The 25,535-nt window shown below is 38.1% G+C and overlaps 1 protein-coding gene across 1 annotated transcript in view; it reads left to right on the top strand.

Moving 5' to 3' along the window:
- The window catches only part of LOC145778734 (alpha-N-acetylglucosaminidase-like), a 39,919-nt gene extending 14,994 nt beyond the window's left edge, over nucleotides 1-24,925 (top strand). Inside the window, exons 9-17 of the mRNA XM_082590294.1 lie at nucleotides 12,933-13,017; nucleotides 14,456-14,605; nucleotides 14,740-14,906; nucleotides 15,176-15,343; nucleotides 15,660-15,798; nucleotides 16,063-16,215; nucleotides 21,948-22,063; nucleotides 23,605-23,753; nucleotides 23,870-24,925. Of these exons, the coding sequence (XP_082446420.1) occupies nucleotides 12,933-13,017; nucleotides 14,456-14,605; nucleotides 14,740-14,906; nucleotides 15,176-15,343; nucleotides 15,660-15,798; nucleotides 16,063-16,215; nucleotides 21,948-22,063; nucleotides 23,605-23,753; nucleotides 23,870-23,934 (1,192 nt within the window). The 3' untranslated portion in view covers nucleotides 23,935-24,925. The remainder of the gene's footprint in view (nucleotides 1-12,932; nucleotides 13,018-14,455; nucleotides 14,606-14,739; nucleotides 14,907-15,175; nucleotides 15,344-15,659; nucleotides 15,799-16,062; nucleotides 16,216-21,947; nucleotides 22,064-23,604; nucleotides 23,754-23,869) is intronic.
- The last annotated feature ends 610 nt before the right edge of the window (nucleotides 24,926-25,535 follow it).

Below are 25,535 nucleotides of genomic sequence, written 5' to 3'. Positions count from 1 at the left end.
AGGGCCGGATTTACCAATAGGCTAGGCAGGCTGAAGCCCAGGGCCTCGAAATTTGGTTTCGAAGTTTGTAATTCTTTTAAAAACTTGACAAGTTTAAACCCTATCTAAAGTATAAAGTATATATCAAGTATATACCTAAAGTATATATCAAGCTTTTCAGAGTAGAAAGTTCTATACACAACTGGTTTCAACCACCCTGTAAACAGTCATTATTACGTCGTTTGCATCATAATAATGGCAATTATTACGCGCATTCTACTGGCAGCTTCTGCGTTAAAGTACCGTAGTCTTCTCTGCAAAAAACAGTATGGGTAGTTGATATCGGGGCTGCCTCTCCTAGTGGTTTTCCACTAGATCTAGTGATTTTTGAAATAATTTGGTGGTCTAGTGATTTTCTTCGAGAATCTAGTTTTTTTTTTAAATTTTGAGAGTGGCAGCATCAACTTTCCTTCTGTTAACGAAAAAGATTTAGATGATTTGCAAGAAGAATAAGGAGCTTTGCCTCCAGCGTGCAATGCTCTCCGTGATAGTGATGACCTTAGCCCACCAGAGTTTTGGCTAAAACTGAAAAATTATGTGCAAGGAAAAAAATTTACACTGCCTTTCGTAATGTGGAAGCAATATTAAGACTGTTCCTAAGCCTAATGGTCACTAACTGCTCAGGAGAGAGATCTTTCTCAAGGCTGAAAGCATCAAAAATAAACTGAGATCAAAAATAAAATATCTCAAGAAAGGTTGTCCGCACTGAGCATTCTGTGCATTCAGAGTGACAAACTTAAATTTTGAGGAACTTTTGCATGATTTTGCTTTGACAAAAGCTAGAAAAAAAAATTGGTAGCCTAGTCTTACTCTATTTGATGGCTGTAACTATTTCTTATGTCCTCGTAAATAAACTTTACAATTATTGTAACGGTTGTTTGATCAAAGAAATTAAAAGCAAAACTGCCTTAACTAAATTTTTATTCTTTTAATTAAAAATTTGCACCCATGAATGTGGAAAATGAAAAGAACAAAGAGTTTAATGCACTCATATTTTTAACATTAAGCAATGACATGTAATGTTGTTTAGAGAGAAATTCTGAGCTCGAAAATAGGGAGGGGCCTCACTAATGGAATAGCCTAGGGCCTCTCATGGTCTAAATCCTGCCCTGCAGCCGGTCAAGTACTTGAACGCAAACAAGTACATGTACTTCTAGCGGAATGGCCCGTTTCGGCTAGTCCGATTGGGCTGATCCGATTCGGCTATTACCCTTTTCGGCTACAGCCCGATTCGGCTAGTCCGATTTGGCTGATCCGATTCGGCTAGTTCCCTATTGGGCTACAGTCTTTAGCGGTTAGTTCCCTATTCGGCATTTTTTTGAAAATCCAACGATAATCCTTCTGTAATCCAACAAAATCCAACATCGTTTCTTTTGCATTCCGACAAATTTAGCGAAAAATGTTTGAATTATTAAATTTCTTTTATAGTTGAAATTATCGAAGCTTTAGATGAGTGGGGTTTTGACCTAACCATTGAGATCTTAAAACTAAAAAGCGAATTAAATTTATTTTTCAACTATTAATGTTTGCTCAGATGAAATTGACATGTATCATGCGTCGCCGCCTGCATGCAAACTTAGAATATATTAGAATCCTCAACTATTACAAAATTCTAAATCCAACGACGCCTTCTGTTTATTTACAGTAGAGAATTTTGTATTTTGATCTCGAAGCTTTAGATGAGTGGGGTTTAGACCTAACCACTGAGATCATAAATCATATTTATGACACCGGCATAGGCGCCGACTTTTAATTTTGCACGGGGTGGCGGATAGCACAATATGGCAACCTAAAAACTTTCAAACTGCATGTTTTTGTTTTTTACTAAGCGTGTTTCGTAGATGCAATTATCTTTTCACACCTGATTTGTAGCACGATTATTTACAAAACAACTTTACAACAAACCACAGGAAGTATGTCGTGAATTTTATTGTTACGTTGTCGCTCCGACATTTAACATTTGGCAAAAGTATTTTTGCGAACGGCAGCTCTGTCAATCCAACTGTTAATCAACTGGTCAAGTTGTAACCGTTAAGCTTCAGCTTGATAAACATTTAAAATTAGGATGTGGTTCTATCGCTGTTGCGTCATGGTAGATCACAAGTAGGTTTTTATGCGCCTGAGTGCACTACTAAACGATCGCTCCGCCTCGCAGGTGGTGGAAGGCAACGATAAGTATATTTTCACAATGCAGACCACGTTTGGAAGCATTAATGATCTTGTTTCATTGCTTGCAAATAGATCAAACAGTTGCGACAGTTGAACGCTTTTTCGGTGGCATCTTTAAGCTGAATAAAACTGGAATGTCGGGGAAAACTTTTACTGGACGACTTTTTGTAATTTTTTCTATGATGTAACAAGCAACTCCTAACTTATGTCAGACCAATAAATTCCCTCCTCAAACTTTTACAGGACAACTTTTCGTAATTTTTTCTATGATGTAACAAGCAACTCCTATGTAAGACCAATAAATTCCCGCCTCACAATTTGTCACGCATTGACACGCAATATTACATTATTACTGCATGAAGTAGATAACAAAGTAGAAATTAAAGCAAGAAGTAGATGACAGTACACTCCAATTGAAATCGGAAAATACTGTAATTCAAAATGCAAAATCTTGACTAATTAAAAAAGGTTGCTTTCATTATTGGAAATTGGCAGGGGGTGTAGCTTTCCTCGAATAGAATCATGTAAACGTGTAAATTTGCAGAACGTTAAAACTGCTACTTTACTAGGTGCACTTTTTAAATAAAAACTCAAAAAGTTTCGAAAATTGCATTTTTTTTAATAAAATTTGAAAATAGATATTCATTTAGGAGGTGGAGCTATAAATCATCCAGATAAGTTTATTTCCAAGTATTTTATAGCTGGCATAATTTATAGCGATATTATGAGCAGTTTAAAAATTTTTAAAAAAGATTTTTGAGGGAGGCAATGGAAAGATCGCATTTTATTGATTAATAAATCCCATTGTAAACCTAACAAATGTAACAATGACTTATGAAAAGTAACAAATAAAACGATCGCAACAACAACAAGGAAAAAACTCGTAGCCACGTGTTGCGTAATCTTCACGTAGCTTGCTTGATGTTACGCGAGTATCATGCTTGTGACAAAAACAATCATTTTCTTCGCAATACTGTATTGGTTCACCTCTTGCTTGAAGCGAAAACCAATGATCAAAAAAAGATTTAAACGTCCATTCAAATTACATTTATTTGCAGTAAGTAATGTAACCTAAACGGGGCGGCTGCCATCATGCCATAGAGGTTATGGGGTGGCGTGGCTGGCCACCCCGTAAGTCGGCGCCAGTGGATGCATTAGACATTTGCATTTTTGTAATGATTTTCAAGCGAAACAGAAGTGTTTTGTTAGTTGTTCGAGTGTGTTATTGTTCAAAATACATGTAAAAACTTACATACGAGTTATTAATTAGAGATTAGCATAAATTTGATGCTTTAAAACAAAGTCATATATTATCATATATTTCAAAAAATAAAGTCATATTTTTCAATTTTTTAGGTAAAAAAATTGCCCTAGTAATAAGTAATAGCACAACGTCACTATCAAAGCAGTTGTAATTATTAGGGTAGGCCAGTCCGTGGTGCATTCCCAGGTCCAACGTCAATGCAGGTGAACAATGGTTGCGATTATTACAATTCAAGTACTTGACATTTCTTGGCACATTTTCTCAAATGATCAAAATATAGTCATCATAACACACATTATTACCTGATTTGTTGCCACACAAGTGTGGATGCGAGCCTTGCATTTCTCATCACGTCGGGAACAACGCCAGTATTTCTTAAGCCCGTCTGGACTATATTGACTATTGAGCTAGTTGAAACATGTAGCCATCATGTAGAAAAACCTCACCTTTGCGCTGCGTACTAATCGATTCCTCTGCCATGATCAAGTAACATCAACTGAGAGTCTAACGAAGGAACTAACCAAAGGAATTTCAGGTCATGTAACGCCGAAACCCAGGTTTACTCTATACTGCCACTTAGGTTTTAACTTCATCTTTTATGGCAAACGCTATTTGGCAATCTGTCTTTTTTTCGTTGACACGTTTTGGCTGAGACTTCATCTCATTAACCCCTACTGGTAATCATGAAAACTGTTATTTTCATGTAAAACACATATTTTGAACGAACCCAGCCATCAAAACTCGTCATTTTTACATTGATTCAACGTCTGCAGACGTCTGCAGACGTTGAATGAATGTAAAAATGACGGATTTTGCCGTCTGGGAAAGCACTCAAAGGTAAACACTGGATAAAATTCAAGAATGCAAAAGATACGATATTGTCGAATTAAAATACAAAATCCTCTAAATAAACAGAAGAACCGGACATACATTTCTATGTTATCATTTTTAATGTAAAAATTCCTTTTGTGGTCCCTTTGTCTGAAACAAATAAAAACTGTGCTGTTGAAATTTCCGATTGTAGTTTTGGTCTCAATCTCATCAACATGATTCGGAGTAAGCTGTTTGTTACGTAATTTACAAGGCTAATTGTTCTGTGGAGTGACCATTCTGTTGCTCCGGTTTTTTTTGGTAAAGTTATGAATATAGAACGTACCATATCACTAGGGATGTAACCGGTGTCATAAATATGATTTATGATACTCCACTCATCTAAAGCTTCGAGATCAACTATTGTGGAATAAAATACAGAATTCTCTACTGCAAATAAACAGAAGACGTCGTTGGATTTAGAATTTTGTAATAGTTGAGGATTCTTCTAATATATTCTAAGTTTGCATGCAGACGGCGATGCATGATACACGTCAATTTTATCTGAGCAAACATTGATAGTTCAAAAATAAATTTAATCCGTTTTTTAGTTTTAAGATCTCAATGGTTAGGTCTAAACCCCACTCATCTAAAGCTTCGATGATTTCAACTATAAAAGAAGCGATATTACAACATTCTCTAAATAAACAGAAGACGTCGTTGTCCATTTTATGTGAGCAAACAGTTAAATTTAATAGTTCAAACATTTTTCGCTAAATTTCATTTCAATTTGTTTTTCTTTGTCGGAATGCAAAAGAAACGATGTTGGATTACAGAAGGATTATCGTTGGATTTTCAAAAAAATTGCCAAATAGGGAACTAACCGCTAAAGACTGTAGCCCAATAGGGAACTAGCCGAATCGGATCAGCCAAATCGGACTAGCCGAATCGGGCTGTAGCCGAAAACGGTAATAGCCGAATCGGACTAGCCGAATCGGATCAGCCCAATCGGACTAGCCGAATAGTAGCAGACCCTACTTCTAGAATTTAGAAAGTACGTATCCCAGCCAGAAAAAGTTGTCGTTTTTACATCATGTGAACGTCACACTTGCTTAAAACAACGACTATTGCTGGCTGGGGAGGTCTTTTGTTGAATGGAACTCTTGAACTCATCGTCTTTAGGTTTTTTGCTTGAGATAGACATTAGTCTGCTTGCAGCAGGTTGCGCATCATAACTGATCCAAGCGCGGATATTGTTTTCCTAACTTTTTGGTTGTTGTTCACCTCTTTTATTTACCTTTAGCTCACATGCAAATTTTACTAACACCAAATCTTGGTTTTTAGTCTGGCTAATAAACAACTTATGGACTTCATAATTTATTGAAATTGCAAATGGCTGTCGTAGTTAGCAAATGTTTAATTTTTACGTAATCACTAATCAGGTAGTCTTTTGTTATGAGTCATCCTCTGTAGTTTTGTTTACAATGTTGCCACTCTCTTGTTATGGAAAAGTACTAGATTTGACTGAAAAAAAAACACTTAATATGATAAATACTTAATCATCTACATGCATAATGTACAAAAATGACAGCCAATGGCGTTAGTGAGTGTTAAAAGTTCAAAATAAAACTAAATTTCCTTGAAAGTTAGAGCCCTGAAGATACAAATTTCAGGTGTGTGACGTGTCTCTAATAGAGTCATAAGGAATGCCATGTGAATCGCTCCTTTGTTTTACATTGTTGAGGTATCTTTTGTGCGGAGCTTTTACTATATCATCTTTGATCAAGCTCTTTGTTGGTTTCCATGAACAGCTGGCTTCTCCACTCCGTGATATTGCTTGTTTCGCTAACAACCTGTTTGCTTTGCTTTGTCTTCACTCTGTTTACTTGAGAAAAGAATCTCTCCACACATGCTGCGGTGGAGTGTGGCAATGCCAAAAGGTTTGTCATAATCTTTGCCAGCAATGGAAATTTTGGTTTTCCAAAGCCATTTTTTACCAGCTTTAAGTTTCTGCCAAAACCCTGTTGGCAGGTCAGTGATGGTTTCTAGACTCAGTTGCTCAAATTTGATCAGTGCTGGAAATGGCACAGCCAGTGGAATGATGGGGGTATACCATTATAATCCACAACCTAAATGTAAGCGACTAAGCGTACCGTAAGGTGGGTCTACTTTGAACACTTTTCACAGTTATTTGCGTGTATTTTTTAAAGTATTTATGCTAAATATCTCAAATTTGGTCATCATTGGGTGTAACGGACGCGAAATTTTTTTTCCCACGAGATTTCTGTCTCATTGATTTTAGTCACTTTAAAAGTAAGATTTTCCGAAAGTGTTTGAGAGATTGGTTGATTCAGATTGCGAAATAACTATTTGCCAATAAAATTCTGCAATGATAATAAAATATAAGCTTTCCCTAACCCTACTTTTTTGAAAAGCTCTTGTGCACCGCAAAAATTAATTTAAAGAAAAAAAAAAAGTTTGACTTCGACGGGCGTCGAACCCTCGTTCTCACGATTACTAGGCAGAGGATGATACCACTGAACCAACCGTGCCAACGAGAGAATGTTGCATTCACACGGTTTTAATACAAACTGTTACCAAAATATGCAAATGAGAGAGGAATCTCGTGGGAAAAAATATTTCGCTAACCGGACAAACAACTCGCTGCCCAATTTAAAAAGTACTACAAACACATTGATGCAGCCAAACAAAAATAGGTGGGGCTACTTTGAACACTGTCCAAACTTATGCACACCAACATAGCGCTGAATCGCTCAAAAACACTAGATAGCGAAGAAGAACCCTTGATGCAATCCAAAAACACTAGTAGTGGCACCATTGAGTTTTAGAAAGAAGCCCACTTTCAGACTGCAAAGCACAGCTGGTAAAACGTATGCGTTCCGTTAGTTTTGGCCTTTTGGAGGTTAAAGTTTTTGTGGTAAATTTCAGTAGTGTTTACTTCAGTCTAGACTCTAGTCTAGACAAGCGATTTTGATCTAACAAAAATCTTGCCAAATAATTTTGAAACCGTTCTCCATATAAGCCTGATATTTATTTTTGGACGTTTTATAAACTTTGCACACGACAGAAAAATTTACACGTTTAATTGTCCAAATTATCACCTTTAAAGTTTGGTATATTGCAATCCCCTCTTCCCTCAAATAAAGCTTCTTTTTCACAACACACACGTTACTTGAGCGTACTTCAAAGACTGTACAAATGTAGCAAAGTGTGACCTCGTACCATTGTCACCATGCAACTGTTACCATTTCTTGACATATTTTGTTAAAAATGTTCTTTTGATTCAGCAGACTTTAACAACAAAATTAGGAATATTATTCCTTGTGTACTTCTCGACTATAGAGAAATAAAACAGAGTAACCTTAGCGGGTTTAACATACTTTTTTCGCATACAAAAATATAACATAATTAAAATAAACTCAAACGTTTTCGACACGTACGTGCGTCCTCATCAGGAATTAAATCTGCAATATACATAAAATGTAAAATCGTAAGATAAATTTGATTAAGATTTTACATTTTATGTATATTGCAGATTTATTTCCTGATGAGGACACTTGTACGTGTCGAAAACGTTTGAGTTTATTTTAAAACGTTATATTTTTTGTATGTCAAAAAAGTATAACTTATTAAACTCGCTAAGATTACTCTATTTTATATCTCTGTGGTTCAACAATGCAAACTCTCTAACAAAGCTTTATCACTTGACTAATATAGCAAATATATTATCATGTTCGGTTGTAACAAGCAATTTTATAATCTGTGAAAACTTTAATAAAACGTTGAAAACGGAAAAAATGTGCTGAAAAAAACTTTTGACTTAACGATAGCTTTTGACTTGACAAGTGGCAAGCCTTTCATGATATCAACCTAAGTTGTGGACGTTTCATAAGCTTTTAATAAAGCAAACGAGTCTTTAACTTTTGGTTGCCCTAGTAATACGCAAGAGAAAGCACTTAACTAAACGACAAAAACCGGTTGTAGGCAGCCATATGGGGATGACGCGGCACTGCCAAGCCTTGTTGGCAAAACAGCCATTTCCTGCTATCACTCTTGCTTCAGTCAACTCTCGATTCATGCAAAGTATTTTGCTGCTCTTATAAAGCTAGATCGCAGATCGAATGAACCAAAGTGAGGCCGGAAGTTAACTGGGTAACTGCTTTGAACAGTTTTATATCGCAAGTGGATGCAATCTGTAGTACAAAATCAATCTTGATTTGATCTACTGGTAAACTTGTCAAATAAGGTTACAGAGTTTGATAGACTTTTTTCAGGTACAGCTTGCCCGAGTAGACGTCTTTGTGGCTTGGGCGTGTTTGTGATTAATGATCAGGTCTTTCTATTATTGCTGCTTCGTGTAGAACGCATTACGCAGGTACATTTTTTGATTTGTGCAGTGCAGAACAAAACAAAAATAAGATGTTGGATGGATAAAGTAAATTTTCATTCTCCGAGTATAGTTGCCGAGTTGATGAGTTGCGAGGAATGGGAAGTTTTAAGAAAGGATCTGTCATAAGAGACCAATAGTTGGAGCCGACTGAACGTTGAAAAGACAAAGGATGTATCATACATCATTTATGTTATGCCAGTGGTGAGTGCGTGAAACAGTTTGGTAGAGGTATCGTTAGTGAGCAAGTTTTCTGTGTTTGTGAAACTGCGTTATACTAGCCAATACTTTTAAGCTTCCAGCACAGCAGAGATTTCAAGAAACTCAGTATAATTGTAAGAAAACACATACATATATATACGTAAGAAACTGAAATAATTTAGTTAGGTTTGCTAAATAATATTGTAAAAATAATAGAAGAAACTGTTTCAAAGGCACAAGAGTATCAATGGCTTAAAATATGGCCATTTATTGGCCTCATGTGATCGATAAGTCTTGGGAGGAAAACTTAATAGCCGACTTAGTTTTGTGAAAGTATTATAGTATATATAGCTTATTGTAGGCACAATTAAATGTGATGCGTATGCCAAATTACTGTACACTGGTCAACACAATTTTTGGTGCAACAAAGATAAGAGGGGTTTTTGGGGTTTTCGAAGGTGGAAAATCCGAAAATGAAGTTTGTTTTCCCCCTATCAAATGTGTTTGTTCACTGCAGCCATCACATATTGACGTATGATGGCTGCAATAAAAAAAATTGTTTCGGGAAAACGGACCTCATTTTCAAACTCAGCGACCCAAATCTACCTTAAAAACAATCATTTTGTTCATGCAGCAGAAAGTTGGTTTCAAATTGTTAAACAAGAAAATGATCACAAACCTAGAAATTATATTTCCAAATGCAATATTGTGTGATTGTGGCAAAGCCATTAAGCTGACTTCGGAAACGACACCCCATTATTTTGTTATTTCAGCAGTAGTGTTTTTGTAACATTTTGTGTTGCTGAAAAAAAACTTGGAAATGGCATGGAATGCTCACACTGATCACATTTTCAATCAATCTGTAGGTCAAATTGCTTATCTTTATCTGTCTGGACCAAATGGCGGCAAATGGGGTGAAAGTGGCACTTGTGTACCAATAACTGATGGTGAAGTGACGGCTGTGAGGAAATCACCAACTGCTAGTGCCATACTTGCTGGGAAAAAGTATTTCTTCTTGCGACAGCCTGATAACTTTTATTGTTACAACAGTACAGGAAAAGGTGTTGCTGTTTATTTGGCCGCTACATACACAGCTATTGCATTTTCAGCTGAAGGTTATAAAGTAGAACAAGCTGTGAGCTGTTTGGAGAAACTGAAAACTTACCTAGCAACCCTTGGCTACAACTAGACAATCATGTTGAGCATTTTGTGCACATATATAACGTTGACGCTTAGTTTGCAATTAGACTTGGTTGATCAGTTGAATTCATTATTTGCAATAACATTTGCTCATGTTTGTTCTGTATGGAATGTGATATCATTGCAGTTGATATAAAATTTTGACAGGAAGATTACTTTGTTGAAACCTACACGAAACCAAGCAACAACACTTGAATCTAACATGTTAAAAAAAGGAAACGCGTTTGGATTACACCATCTAACCATTTTCTGGCGTTTGAAAAAAATGGTCTTCATTAGATTAGAGTTAGACTAAAATGAGTGATGCCGAAGAAAAGATGACATCACAAAGCAGAAGCTCAACACGTGATGAGTTAATTAAAAACGTGTAACAGTTAAGTTGCTTCAGCAAAAACTTCCTGTTTGAGCGTTTTTGTGTTGAGACCCAGTAATCAAACACAGTGTATTTCAATCAGAGAAGCATAAGCAAGAAAATGATCACAAACATAATTGTTTGCGACGGCAATAGTGTGTGATTTTGACAAAACCACTGAGGTAACTCCGGTAACGATAGGCTGTACATTTATTGTTTCAGCCGTAGCGCATGTAGCATTTTGTGTAGGAGGTGAAAAAAAACTTAAATGTCGTGCATTGTTGTACTGAAACCAACCAAGGCCCAACAGGAAGTTTTTGCCAGAAAGACTCTTATCTGTGACACGGTTTTATTGAATTATCACGTATTAAGCCTCTGCTTTGTGATGTAATCTTTTCTCTCGGATTGCTTATTTTAATCCAATGTATATCATTTTTTCAAACGCCCAAAAATAGCTAGGTGATGCAAGCTGAATACGTTATGGCGTTGCTTTATTTTCAAGTGTTCGTATAAAAAGGTTCAAAGAAGTGTTTTTTGTTTAATCAATATTTAACCATTCACAGCCATATATGCTGATCAATAAATTGTAAAAATGATAAAAATGCACGAACAGTTATACACATGGATTTGTGTACTGTACATTAATTTCGATTTGTATTTGGATTTGCGAATTTTTAGTTGTGCATTAGTTGTGAAAGCTATTCTGTGATGTTGCCGTTTAATCTTAAAATGCAGTCTTTACATCTAAATTATGCCGATCTATAAACACAGGCCATGCCAATGTGCATGCGCAAAACTGCAATTTAACTGCACCAATCTGCTGGTAGCCAAGATCGCTAGTGTAACTTGATAGTTTGAATGGCACTGTAGTTAATAAATATAGACTTTTTGTATTTGTTGAGCTACTTTTTTGCTATAGCTGCCATGCAAATAATGGACTACATTTTAGCACTTGTGCTAGAAATCCGAAAAGCATCTGGCAGTACTGGACTAAAGTAAATGATTATGGAGGAAGGTTTATCATTCTTTAACGTAATAGTAGAAGTTTTGCAGTGATTTCAGATTCAGTGATCACATTTCAGCGATTTGGATTCTCAAAACTATCGTTTCAAAGGGATATACATTAAATTTAACGTGAGTTTAAAATCGAGATTACATCAATGTCCAGTCCGCATGTTGGCAAGGCCTGTGTATATAGATCTCTATAATCTGATTCTAAGCTTACCGGTATGTGTTTTACGAGATGCCTCTCGCAACTATAGGGCGATTTTACGTGGCAATTGTTGATTACCATCATGACACTCCGCTGTTGACTGTCAAATTAAGTGCTTGAATACCAATGCAGTACATAATTGTGTGGAATATAATAATCGCCATGTGTCATGTATTTGTATGCTCATGATCGCAGTCATCGATCAATTAAACAACATTACTGTCCCAACTAAATAAACATATGACATATAAGGAATAGTGCAGTATCAACTGAGAGTAACCAACAAGCTCAGTGCTAGGGGCAAAATTAAACATGACCATGTTCAAAAGGAATATTGAATATTTTGAGGGGTAGGCAAAAACATATGACTATTGACCAACAAGTTGCAAGAATGACGCGCTCCGGACGAGCCTTGTGAGGGCGAAACTCATTAGATCAAAACAGTACCAGTCAAAAAACTGCTTTGCAGTTACGCAGGTTATTGCAGATGATCCTAAGTGAGGCCGGAAGTTAACTGGGTAAATGCTTTAAACGGTTTTATATCGCAAATGTTAATGCCGAAGGCTTAGTCTAATGAGAACCTTATCTTCTCGTTCCCCGAGGCTTGAATCAAGTATGGGACTCACCTTTACCTATATCGCAAATGGATGCAAGTTGTAGTACAAAATCAATCATGTATTGATCTACTGGTAAACTTTGTCAAAGTGGTTCGAGAGTTTGATAGACACATTCACGTACAGCTTGCCCAAATAGACGCTTGCGGCTTGTAAGCGTGTTTGTGTTTAATGATCAGGTCTTTCTATTATTGCTGCTCCAGAATATCGACCTCGTCAGAACGTCGTGTACCGCTTAATTTTGCTATAGGGATTTGCATGCATGAACTGAGGTGCAAGCAACTATAGATCTGTTTGTTATATAAGACGACAGCGGTGTGTATGTATCTGATGTCACTTGAATATCTGATGGTCTGAAATTGTAAAGCTATGGCGTCCTTGTAATGTCAAACATGAATCGACAAGACTCACCACGACTGTCATCTGGAGATCTCTGATTAACTTAAAAGCGGAGAGGAGAGAACAATGCCAATAACATTCGGTTTACGGTAAAGGTTTTCTTTACAACCTGTCCTGGTAACATACGTGCCTTAGACAAGACTTCCGAAGCAAGCACATATTTTTAAAGGTAAATCAGAACTTGAACGTGGTTGACTTTCATCAGTAGGTGAAGATTTGTAATTTCGTTGCTTATCCAAAAGATTTGGTTATGTCGTTTGCAGGTTAATGCAGGGATGGCTGTTTCACAACAACCCAACGTTTTGGAAGAGTCCTCAAATCAAAGCGTTATTGACTGCAGTTCCACAGGTATGCTACTCTTCAATTGAAATTTAGCCTAACCTTTGCGTACAGCTGAGTACATGTAGTACTGGCTCAACTGCACTACATGCAGGTTTATAGAAAACTATTAAACCTAAGCCTGTGTTGTCAAGAACTATCAGGTTTCTTTTATGAATCATTAATCTTTTAATCGTTGACTTAACGACGTTTAACGTGCGAGTAGATATTATCTCTTCAATGATTGTCCACTCTTCAGCAGAGTACTGTGCACCTGTTTGGTGCCACAGTGCTCACTGCCATAACATCGACACTGCCATAAACAGCGCACAGTGACCGGATGCCTGTGTCCCACACCATTGGACAATCTCCCCATTCTCGCTGGCATCCAACCCGCTGAGCTTCGTCGCGAAGAAGCCACTCTGTCCCTCGGTCGACGGGCACTGGAGCCTAACCACCTTCTCCACCACAAGATCTCTGCTCTCCCAAACGAGCACCCCCGTCGACCATCTTCAAGCCACCTAACGGAGTGGAAGGTCTGCGTGTCATGGATGATGAAATCAAAGACCGGCTGCTCTCTAGTAGCCTTCCAGTGTAGTCCGGAAACATCTTGAAACTGGGGTGGTAAAAGGATAGACCCTCGGCCCCAGAGGCTCACACGACGACGACGATCAATGATATAATTCGTTTGGTAAAGAATTTAACATGTCAATTAACGCTAAAAAGACCAAATCAATGATAATCTCAGTGATCAGACACTCCTGTATTTCAAATTATAATTGACTATGAAAATATACAAAAAGTAAAATCTTCTTATCTTGGACGTTAAATAACTGAAGATGGGAGGTGTGACCATGACATTTTTAAGGCGATAGAAACTCTTAAGAACTGCATTTGGAAAAAGGAAAAATATTTCAACGAATCAAAAATTAAATTTAGCAATTCGTCAAATGACATTAAGATGCTACATCTGGTCAACCCTTTTATACAATTCTGAATCTTGCACAGTGTCACAAAAAAATGAAGAAACGAATGGATGTCTTCGACCTCAAGCGAATGCAAAGCAATTTCATGAAAACAAAAGATCATTAAACTAACGATGAAGTATTATCGAAATTCAATTCAAGCAATTTTTTTACAAATAGTTAAAATAAGAAAAATTGAAATATTTAGGACACACAATAAGGCAAAAGTAGTTACAACAACGATATTTAATAGAAGGGAAGGTAAACGACAAAAGAAACAAGGGTAGACCAAGAACTATTTGGACAACAAACATCCCTAAAGGGACAAAATTAAATTCTGAAAGTGCAATACGAACAGCACGTGATCGAGAGCAATGGCTCATTGTATCCAACCCTCAATACCAGGAAGGAACTTAATGAGATATTATTATTATTGAATTGTCGTTGTTTTTAGTTGGACACTTTGTTATTAATAAACTAAACGGCTTTGATGACCATTGCAGGGTCGTCTCTTGGTTCTCGATTTGTTTTCGGAGTCTTACCCACAGTATGAGCGCACAGATTTTTATTTCGGCCAACCTTTTATATGGTGCATGCTGCATAACTTTGGAGGCAACTTGGGTTTCTATGGAAAGTTGGATGTTTTAAACAAAGTAAGGAGATTTATATTTTGAAGTAATTTACCTGTGATTTTTTATAAATCTTATTGATGCGCTGGGTACGTTGATAAAATGTGCAGTTGGAAACTTAGATGGGCATAATTGAGCAACAACATTATCATTGACAGTCTCCTTACCAAGCTCTAACCAGTGCCAACTCCACTATGGTGGGTACAGGCATCACACCTGAAGGAATTAACCAGAACTACATGATCTACGAGTTCATGTTGGAGCATGGCTTCATTGTGCGGTCAAGTAACATCACTGACTGGATCACTAATTATGTTCAGCGGAGGTAACAACTTGAACTTTCTGCTTCACATGATCTGAAAAGAAAAACTTAATTGAGTTATGTGTGATTGGAGGGCAACTCATTTCAGATAATAATTTTAAGGCACCTTGTTACATTTTTTCAAAGCTGTTTTCTCTTTTCAGCCAAAAAATTTTATGACATCAAACAGATAAATAAGTCAAAGATGTCGTAAATATCGTTTATCACATTGCGTTGTATCACAATTTCTGGACCCCTTTTTGTTTAGCTTAGAATTTGTTAATTTCTTACAGGTATAACAGCAATGACAGTGATGCCATAGCAACCTGGTTGTTGCTAGGTAGCACCATCTACAACGACACATCGTCAGGTTTTCCGTCAAAGACAGAAATACGAGGGACTGTTGTTAAACGACCATCCGTGAAAGTGTCTCCCCTGCCTCAGTGGTATGATCGCAACAGGTGGGGGACACATTAGGCTGATAATAAATATTCTTTTGATGCTGCCCCTAGTATCTTCGTTGATTCTTTGAAATTGAAATGGCTGTGTTATCGTCTGCGTCTGCAGACGTTGAATCACAGTAGAGTAAGCTGCACACTTGTTTCAAGACAATTCCTTCAATTTTTCTAAGTCAATATTTCATCAACTAGAATTTGTTGTAAATCTAAATTCAATTAACTGTTTCTGTGTTTTCTCGAGGCATGGTTGAAGTGTGGTTGAGAACTATCGCTCCCTTCAAGAACGAGTTATGTGATTTGATATCTTGATTGTTTTCAGCCTCGCGACTGCATGGGACCGCTTCACAAAGTCCTTGGACAAGTTGGAGGCGATCGAGACTGTGGCTTACGATGCGGTGGATATTACACGACAGATGTTGCAAGTTGTTCATACGGCTATCTACTACGCTGTAGTTCAGGTGAAGACATGATGTTTCGTTGTCCGTTCGAAAATTTAAAGCGTACCGTAGTAAACTTTATCACTTTATTGGTCCTAAATATGTCTTGCGATAATTCACTCGTAAGTTTTGAGGGATGTTTAATTGTTTATAGATTAGGTTCCAAGCTAAGGTCTACTTTATCACTGCTGTGTCTGCAGTCTCCCTTAAGTCTACACTCTCCTTTAAATCTGCAGTCTCCCTTAAGTTCATCTTTTCATCATAATCAGCCAAAGATTTCCATAGGAATACGAGTGGAAGTTTCCAGCGAATGTGCGCCAACTGAGCACTCTCATGCTGGATCTCCTCAACGACTTCGATCGCATCCTCTCCACCGACTCCCACTTCATGATGGGATCTTGGATCAGGGATGCAAGGGCGATGGGAACCACTGACCAGGTTCGTCATATCCGCCTTGGCGCCAAAACTTTAACTTTATTTCACCGCCTATAGATGGCTTAGTGGCAGTGGCGTAGCTAGGGGGGCGGCGGGGGCGGACCGCCCCGGGCGTCACTTTCAGACTATGATTTTTGAATTTGATTATAACACAGGCCAACAAAAAAAAAATTTTTTTTAAAGGCACGACATGTTAGAATCATTTTGGGGTATTTCGAGGCCCCTGATTCCGAAAAATGCAATTGTTTTTTTCGAATTGGCTCTATAGTTTTTGAGATACAGCAAAAACATTTTTTTCACAATTTTGAGACTCTATAGATTTGGTGTCCGACGTTTTTTTCGTAAACAGTTTTTCGTAAAACAATTGTTCGTAAGCAATTGTTCGTAAAATCAATTCTTCGTAAAGCAATTCTTCGTAAAGCAATTCTTCGGGCATGCAATTGACCGTAATACTAATTGTTCGTAAACAAATGTTCATAAAAGTTAGGCTACAGCTTAAAAAAAAAAGTTACAATTGTTTACGAACAATCAATTAGGGTAGCCTATATGCTAGAGATGTGCTAATTGTGTTTAAAGACGTGCTGTAGGCAGCGTGCGATTGAAGGAACATGCAGGCCCGGCAATCCCACATTCTCTCCGTGACATTGTGCTTCCAGTAAAGTACAAGCAAACGTTTGCTGGTGTAACATTCTTGGCCTATGATTCTGGGCCTGGAGATAACTGTATGGTCCTCTTTGCCACTGAAAGAAATCTGCAGCTCCTTGCCCGTTCAAAGCACTGGTATGCTGACGGCACCTTCAAGACAGTGCCTTCACTGTTTGAACAGCTTTACACAATACATGGACTGAAGGAAAACACTTCAGTGCCTCTGGTGTATGCCCTGCTGGGGGACAAAAGGAGAGGGACATATACATTCATCTGCTGCAAAAGATCAAGGAGTTGTTACCTGCTGTTGCTGTTCCAGAGACAATCATGACTGACTTTGAGATGGCCATGGTTAATGCAGTAAGCAGAGAGTACCCACTTTCAACTCACCGTGGCTGTTTCTTCCATTTGTGCCAGTGCATTTGGAGAAAGACGCAATCAAGTGGCCTGAAGGAGCAGTACGAGACAAGTGCAGAGTTTGCTCTGAGGCTGCGCATGTTGCCGTCTCTGGCCTTTGTGCCTATTGATGAAGTCAGCCGGGCCTTTGACATTCTCATTGATGGGAATGTATTACCAGATGTTGCTCAGCCAGTAATTGACTACTTTGAAGACACTTGGGTTGGGCGCCCAGATCGTCGTCAAGGGCGCCGTCCTCCAATGTTTGCAATTCAAATGTGGAACTGCTATGATGGCGTCCTCAGTGGCCTTCCCAAAACTAATAATAGCATTGAAGGATGGCACAGAGGGTTCATGTTCCAGGTATCTGCAAATCATCCAGATATTTGGAAGTTCATATCTGCAACCAAGCGAGAGCAAAACCTAAATGAGGTTTGCATTGAACAGTATGTCAGTGGCCAGGCAGGACCCCCTCCAAAGAAGAAGTACAAGGACAGTGCAGAAAGACTAACTAGAGTCGTCCGAACTTGGCGTCAAGACTTTCAAGATGGTGAAATTTGTGATTTACTTGCGTGGAATTGCACACAATACTTCATACTAAACTTGGCTCGTGGGCAATTTGTACGAAGTTGCTCAAAGTAGTATTGGTAGTGTAACCAAAGAATTGCTAAACACAGACAACTGTTGTATTCCAATAAATAACAAAAAATGCGCTTTTTCATTGTGCTTATTTCTTTGTGTCGTAACTTGGTTATTCAAGAAAATTTGCATTACGCACCTTCATCGGAAATTGCAAGACAGACCTTGCTGTTGCGAAAAATTGTTCACGAACAATTCACCTATCACCTGTTTACGAACAATTCACCTATACGAAGAATTGATGTATACGAAGAATTGCTTTACGAAGAATTGCTTTACGAAGAATTGATTTTACGAACAATTGTTTACGAACAATTGCTTTACGAACAACTGTTTACGAACAATTTGAACACCTATAACCTATAGATTTGACGTCGTGTCGTTTATTACGTAGACAAAACTGAAAGTAATCCCAGGCACATTTCTCAGTTGTATAAACGCTATTTGGAGCCAATCACGTTGATTACAACCCAAACAAACAGCTATTTAACATTTACTGGCCCAGTAACAATCAAAATACGACGTGAAGCAAGCCTGAGGAGGCAAAATGTAGAATATAAGCTACCTGTATAACTTGTGTTTTGCGTTAACCGTATCTGTCACTGCTTCCTTTTGGAGGCAAGAGTTACTGGCCGAGACCATCAGGTCTACGTCTCTCTTATTGCTAATTACTCCGTCGGCTTATATCAAATAACAACGGGAAAAAGTATGCCTTTGGTCAAAAGCCTTATCTATCACTTCAATCAATTTATTTCGCAAAATATATTCGTGATTGTGTATTTTAGGTAGAAAAGGTGATAAAGACTCGGTTTTTGACCTATTTTCGCCATTTCTTGGTCAAATTTCTCAGTTCACATTTTATTTTGAAAGTCCTCTTGCATAGAACACAGAATTTCATCAATTTTGTTTTCCGTTTCTGTACAAACAGTATTCCATGCACTTTTTGCACTACAAAGCAATTTGCGCAAATAATAAATTACCTTCCTAATTGATGTCCGCCAGCAAAGAATGACTCATATCGCGTCAAAGACCAACTCCCTACCCAGACAGCAAAATCGACATTGAATCAATGTAAAAATGACGGATTTTGCTGCCTGGGTGGAGAATGGAATTTTAGCGCTGTCGCGTAATGAATAACAAACACAAAATGAAACCGCACGCTAATAGTAAACTGTCAATCAAGCTATTGAATATCAGGAAATTTCTTGCATTTTATAACTGGCTGTGACAAAAGGTTTATTGTAAACTTCACAATTATCGGATACCAGCATAATCGGGATTAAAAGTTGGGGCAAGAAAATAAACTAAAAGTCAAGAAATCTCAGGTTTCTAGCGTCACTGCTTCTATGTGAAATTGCTGAATTAGCAGAGGGCGAGACCATAAGGTCTACGCAGTGCCGGTCTTTGGGGTGTGCAAACCGTGCGATCGCACAGGGCCCGCAATTTACTCAGAAAATGCAGTAATTTTTGTCATTTTCAATGGAAAAAATCAACAAAACAATAAGCAACAAGAAAACATAGAGACACAACCTATTTCGTCCCCTGAACATTTCGTACCCTGAAAAGACCGAGAGAAAAAAACAACAGAGCCGAAGTCGCTGATCGGAGTTGCCGCAAACATTTCAAAATTTCTCTCGATCTTTTCAGGGGACGAAATAGGTTGAAATTTGATTTTGTTGACACCGGACAGCACCATTTTACAGCAATATTAATACCCAAATTTTTGTTGAACATGCTCTCAGAATGCCCCAAATTCAAAGTAATTGTTCAAACTTTTCTGGGAGAGATCCCCCCAAACACCCCGCCGCTGGGTGTCGCCTTCGGCAAACACACCATCAAGCATCGCCCACCGATCGTCAAACCAAGCCCCTCCCTTTTCAAAATACCTAGCATTGAATTGGATCATTGTCATTGGGGCCCGCAAAGCATATTCCGCACAGGGCCCGAAATACCCTAAGACCGGCACTGGGTCTACGCCAGTAACAGATACGGTTAATATAGTTGTTGACTTCAACAGTATCAGACTTACTAACTAAGCTACTAAGTACAAACAAAATGCATACATTGATTTGCTTAACAAACTAGACAAATAAGCAAAACAAAGCTATCGATGAACAAACGCAACTCTTTATATTGATTGGCCTACTGAGCAACTCTCATCAAGGTACGAAGGCCATTTATATAATTACAAAATACAAAGTTATGTTCTTCATTAAAGTAGCTGCTTAGAATTTTATCTTTGTTACGGAAAAACGTAATCTTGGCCTCGGAGTCAAGAATGCCACGTTGATCGAGATGAGGAACCAAGATTCCAGCTGCCACTTTTGATAACTAAATGTCTAACTACAGGTGGTAGAAAATGGTTTTGAGAAAAAACCTTGACCTTGCTCCAAAACATTGCTGAAGGTATTGAAGTTACTCTCGGTCATTCACGTTTCACTATTGTTTCAAGCAAATCCCCACTTGAAACAAGAGAGGGCAAAGAGAAAACATAAATGGCAACGTCCATGCAATGCCCACCTTGCACGCTTCATGTAAACTTGATGTTCCAACTTCCTTTGTGACGACTTCATTCGAACATGTTCACATTGTTCACCGTACAGAAGTATCAATAAGGTGATTCCACGGCTCTCTTTACGCCATGGCACTCTGAACTTCTTCTCAGCCTTGAGCCCAGAAACGGGTTTGAGTGCAATGTTTGCATACTTTAGGAGGAACCCAGGACTTATCTTGATCAACCAGTTTCATGTCAAAGTAATAATAATAAATCCATCGCAGAATCAGCGCTTTAGAAAGCAGACAATGTCAATGCAGCCGTATAGAGGACAGCATCCTACTCGTCAAAGGCATATTTTATTAGCCAATGCCATTTATTAGCCTATAGATTAAAAAAAACTTCTTGCAGCAAAGACTTGGCCTTAGCAAAGGCTTAGAATAAAATTTCATTTGTACACGTATCCATTTCAGCAGGCCTACCTTTTCAATATAAAGCTGCATTCATAAACACATTTCGGGCTATTTTTCTTGTGAGGTACAACTGTTTTCATTGAGTATTCATGTCTCCCTTACATTAATCACAGTTCATTTCAACTCTTGCTTGCGTTTTGAAGTTTCGTACAATCACAACCAATTGAACTAGACAAGTGCAATTGTGACATCACAATGGAAAGCAGTGCTGAAAATAAGTAATGTGCCAATTGATACCTTTTGAGCACCGATTTTAAAAATATTTTCATTGTCGAATATCTCGAAAACTAGGGCCAGTTCGAAAAAACTAAGTGCATTTTCGGAATCAGGGCCCCTGATATACTCTAAAATGACTCTCACCTTTTGTGCCAAAATTTTTTTGTTGGCCTGTGATAATCTGATAAAAAACGCATTTCATTTTCACATGCTTTTTCTTGAAGGGGCGGCAAAATCTGAATCCGCCCCGGGCGGCACATTCCCTAGCTACGCCACTGCTTAGTGGTAAGGGTGTCTGCCTCTGCGTGCATAGACATGGGTTCGATGCCCTTTCGGGTTGAGTCTACTTATTTGAGGAATTTTGTAGCAAATCAGCCCATATTTGCCACTACTTTTGTTTTACTTGAAATTTTTATTTAATCTAAACATTCCAGGAAGTGGGTCGATTATTTAGGTGATGTCTATTCCTAAATTATTGTCGTCTGTGGTTCATCCTCAGACTGAAAAGGCCATTTTTTGAAACTTGATCTTGCAGTGCAGTCAATGCATAATTACTATGGTCGTTGAAAGTTTGCTAGCTCCTGCTTGACTAAGCTTTGAATTACGTTTTGTTGAAGCATGGACTTCTAAATAGTATCAGGACTGGAAACTCAGTTGACAACAGTAGGCCAAACAGTTGGTACAACAGTTGGCCAACAGCCAAGTAACTAACCCTGTTGGCCCACTGTTGGCCAACTGTTGTACCAACTGTTTGGCCTACTGTTGTCAACTGAGTTTCCAGTCCTGATACTATTTAGAAGTCCATGGTTGAAGCTACACAGGCGGAAAATAAACATAGTTTCGTTCTTTTAACATTGAGCACTTCTTTGCAGGAGAAAGATCTTTACGAGTTCAACGCTCGCAACCAAGTAACCCTGTGGGGACCAAGCGGGGAGATATTGGATTACGCTGACAAACATTGGGCATCGTTGACCGCGCATTATTACAGGTTGGTTCATGTTAGGAGATTTGAACGTTTGTGGCAGTGAGTATCATGACGAAGCCAAGTGCTGATGATGACGTTTTTATCGAGATGTACCCAGTTGACAAACGATGCAAAAACAGGAAAGTTTAACCCATCATAAACTTTGTGGAAGGTTTTGTGTAACAAGTGGGGTGGACGATTCGAATGAAATTAAATTTACATTTGTTTACCGTTTTCATAAGTAACAAAGCACAATCCGAATGTATCCTCCCTTTTGTAAAAGAATAATAAACTATGCGAGGATCTAAGGCAGTGGTTAATAACCTCTTTCATGTCGTTACCCCTGAAATGAACATGATGGATTATTAAAAATTAACAAATTTCAGCTTGCAATCAATTAATAAAAACACACACAAAAATGATGTCACGATTTACTTTCAAATGTCCACTAAAGATATAATTAATGGGAAGACTGATACTGCTTTTTGCTATCGAGCTGTCAAATCTAGACAAGAGTGGAGGATAGACAGCATCTTATCATTTTCAACCGCAAGCTTGTTTCGATATTTCGTTAGGGTGAAGTCTTTCAGTGTCTTAGAAAAAACTATTGTCCTTATTTCTAAGAAATGCCGTGTTTTCGATTTGAGTCCTTATTTTATCTTATTTTTGACAATTACAAAACTTTTAGAAACAGACTTAGTGAAATAACAGTCAAATCCCTGCTATGAGTAAAAGCAAACCTAGACCTGAGCTATCGTGAGATGCACAAAATATTTTCTGCGAACAAGAAGTTGCTGGAACAATATGTTTCTGGCAAAAATATGGAATGTGATATGTCATGGTTCATATAAATGCAAAGATTTGCAAAACGTTTATTTCGTTTCGTATGAAAATTTCAATTTTTGGTTGTCTTTTGGTCCATGTCGAAGGCAACCATAACTAGTATACATAAGACACCATGGTACTATGATGTCACAAAAGGCATAGTCTTACGTCAAACGAAATCTAAACGCACACGAAAATCTAGCTAGACTACGTTCTAATCTATACTATAGGGTTGAAAATACTGTATTTAATTGGAATGTAACCAAAAAACGGTAATCTAAACTACTCCCCAAAAATATGACATTACCCCTTTGAGGGTAATTAGTACCCACAGGTTAAGAACCACTGATCTAAGGGTTTACAATGTAACTGAATTGACAAACGTATATAAGCAACCGGTTTCCGCAACTTATATCATTTATTGCCATTGAGGTTTCTCCACTGAAAATGGCTTCTCGAATAATCTTATTCAAACAGGATTAACACCATCAGTCAACTATTTTTATTCCCAAGGTGTCTGGTGTTCTACTTTACAGTGATGTCATTCATAGCCTAGTTCTCGTTTGCGGATGTTTTCTTAACGATGGCAGAAGTGGTTGGTTTCCAACTATTTTTTCGTCTCCATTCAGTACCATCCCATGCGCCGCCTCCATTCCCTCTTGCTCCTAGCTCATCTCGCGGTCTGGTTGTTGCAAATGTTTTCAGAAGACGATGATGTTGAGAGATGTTTGTACTTTCAGGCCTCGTTGGTCATTGTTTACCACCCACGTCATGCAGGCTTTGATTGACGGCAAGCGATTCGACGACGCTGCTTTCATTAAAGATGTCTTCACAAATGTTGAGGAACCGTTCACTAAAAGCAAAGCTACTTATCCCTACCAGCCAACAGGTACAACTGAGCTTTCGACTTAAGAACCAACACTCGGCTGTTGATTTTCAAGGCGATGTTTTGGCGTAGTTGGAAACATATTGACCTAAAGTTATTCCAGCAATTTTATTTTGCAGAAAATGCTGTACAAGTGGCCAAAGAGCTCTATACGAAATGGAGGAAGTATTTGTCAATGCGCTAAATATTTTCGGATTGAGTATTTGTGTTGCATAGTATTATTATGCATTTGCTATTCCTCTGCTTCTTTTCATTCTTATATTGTGATGAAAAACAGAGTGTCTTTCATTTCGTAAATATTTGTTAAATAATCCATTGTCAAGACTGTGTATAATTATATCTTTTAGCTTTTATGCAGTCCATGCATTGCTTTTATGCAGTCCATGCATTGCTTTTATACGCTTTCATTGTTTTATATGCATTTCACTTTTTCTGATGCCTCAAGTGGATCCAAATTTAAGTTTCTGTACTTTTTATTGTGGGAATGCAAAATGATAAAACGATGTGATGCTATGGACTGGCAGCTTTCCTGTAGCATTTCAGTGTGGTCTGGATGAACATCACCAATATGGGATGGAATAAGGAACAGACCATTGGAATCTCGCCCTCCGGTGGTACTCACCACGAGATTTCAGTGCCACTTTCATTGATGAGATGAATTTGTTGAAACAATTTCTCACCTTCGGATCTCGCCTAACCACTACTTGTTCCGCTCATACCTTATTCGCTTTCTGTATCTGCTCATTTATTATACGCATTAACCATTCAGTGCATGCCAAGTAGTGTGGAGTTGCTATCCGTATTTTTAATGTTAAGGCAGACCTGGTAACGGGGAACTCCCTTATACAACGATTTCCCTATCAGATATTTTAAGAGGGGGAAACAAAGCGGTCAACTTGAGTTATGTTTTTGTCTGATTCTTCTAAAACCCCCACGTTCTGACGGCCTTTGTGGTTTTGATGTTGCGATTACGTCATAACGCGATGAAATATATTATTAGCCCATCGGCCGCTATTGTATATCGGTTTTTAATTGAATTTTGGTTAACATACGGAAATGTTGACGATTTATCAAGGTCTGATTTTAGTTTAATTTATGATGATTGAACTTTTCTTTTTTGATCAACTTGAGCAAAATTGCGTTTTATGTTTACAATAAACTTTTGTTTTATACGACCGTGAGGTGGTGCTAGTGATCAGCCGGCTTCAAGCGCACTTGCGCCACTGTCCAATTACAAAAGATAAGTATTTAATTCATCATTCGTTTTCCATCTTATTTTGACTTCAGAAGGTGCTGAATAGAGCTTTTCAGTGGCAGTTTACAACAAAGTAGCGGTAGATTGCGCTACTTTCAAAGTAGCGCATGCCCACATTGACGATATTTTCAAGAAATCTTACATTTTCTGACTAAATTCAGGCAAATCTATAACTACGCGGAATGAAACTCTGTTCAGTGCCATAGCCCACATCAGTAGCTACAGTGGCGTATTTAGAAAGCTTGGTTTGGTAGAGGGAGGCCAAGACATTGTGTGAGTACTCGGCGGCTGGAGGCCTATGGGGGGTAGTAGGCTACACAGAAAGCTCAAACTTGGTGAAAATGGCTGTTAATTGGTTCAATTTTTTTTCTACTTGGGTTAAAATTAGACTTGTTTGACCCTTTAAATAGGAGGGGGGGTAGTATACCAAAATGTCATATGATGCGTCAGAACGGGGGGAAGAGATTAGCTGAAACTGTCAGATAGGGGAGGAGAGGGTTCAAAATCAAGAGCGAATCCGTAGAAGTAAG

The sequence above is a fragment of the Aplidium turbinatum genome, chromosome 10, assembly GCF_918807975.1.
Source record: "Aplidium turbinatum chromosome 10, kaAplTurb1.1, whole genome shotgun sequence".
NCBI classification, from domain to species: domain Eukaryota; kingdom Metazoa; phylum Chordata; class Ascidiacea; order Aplousobranchia; family Polyclinidae; genus Aplidium; species Aplidium turbinatum.
Note: the sequence above shows the minus strand (reverse complement) of the source record. Positions and strands in the feature narration are given on the sequence as shown.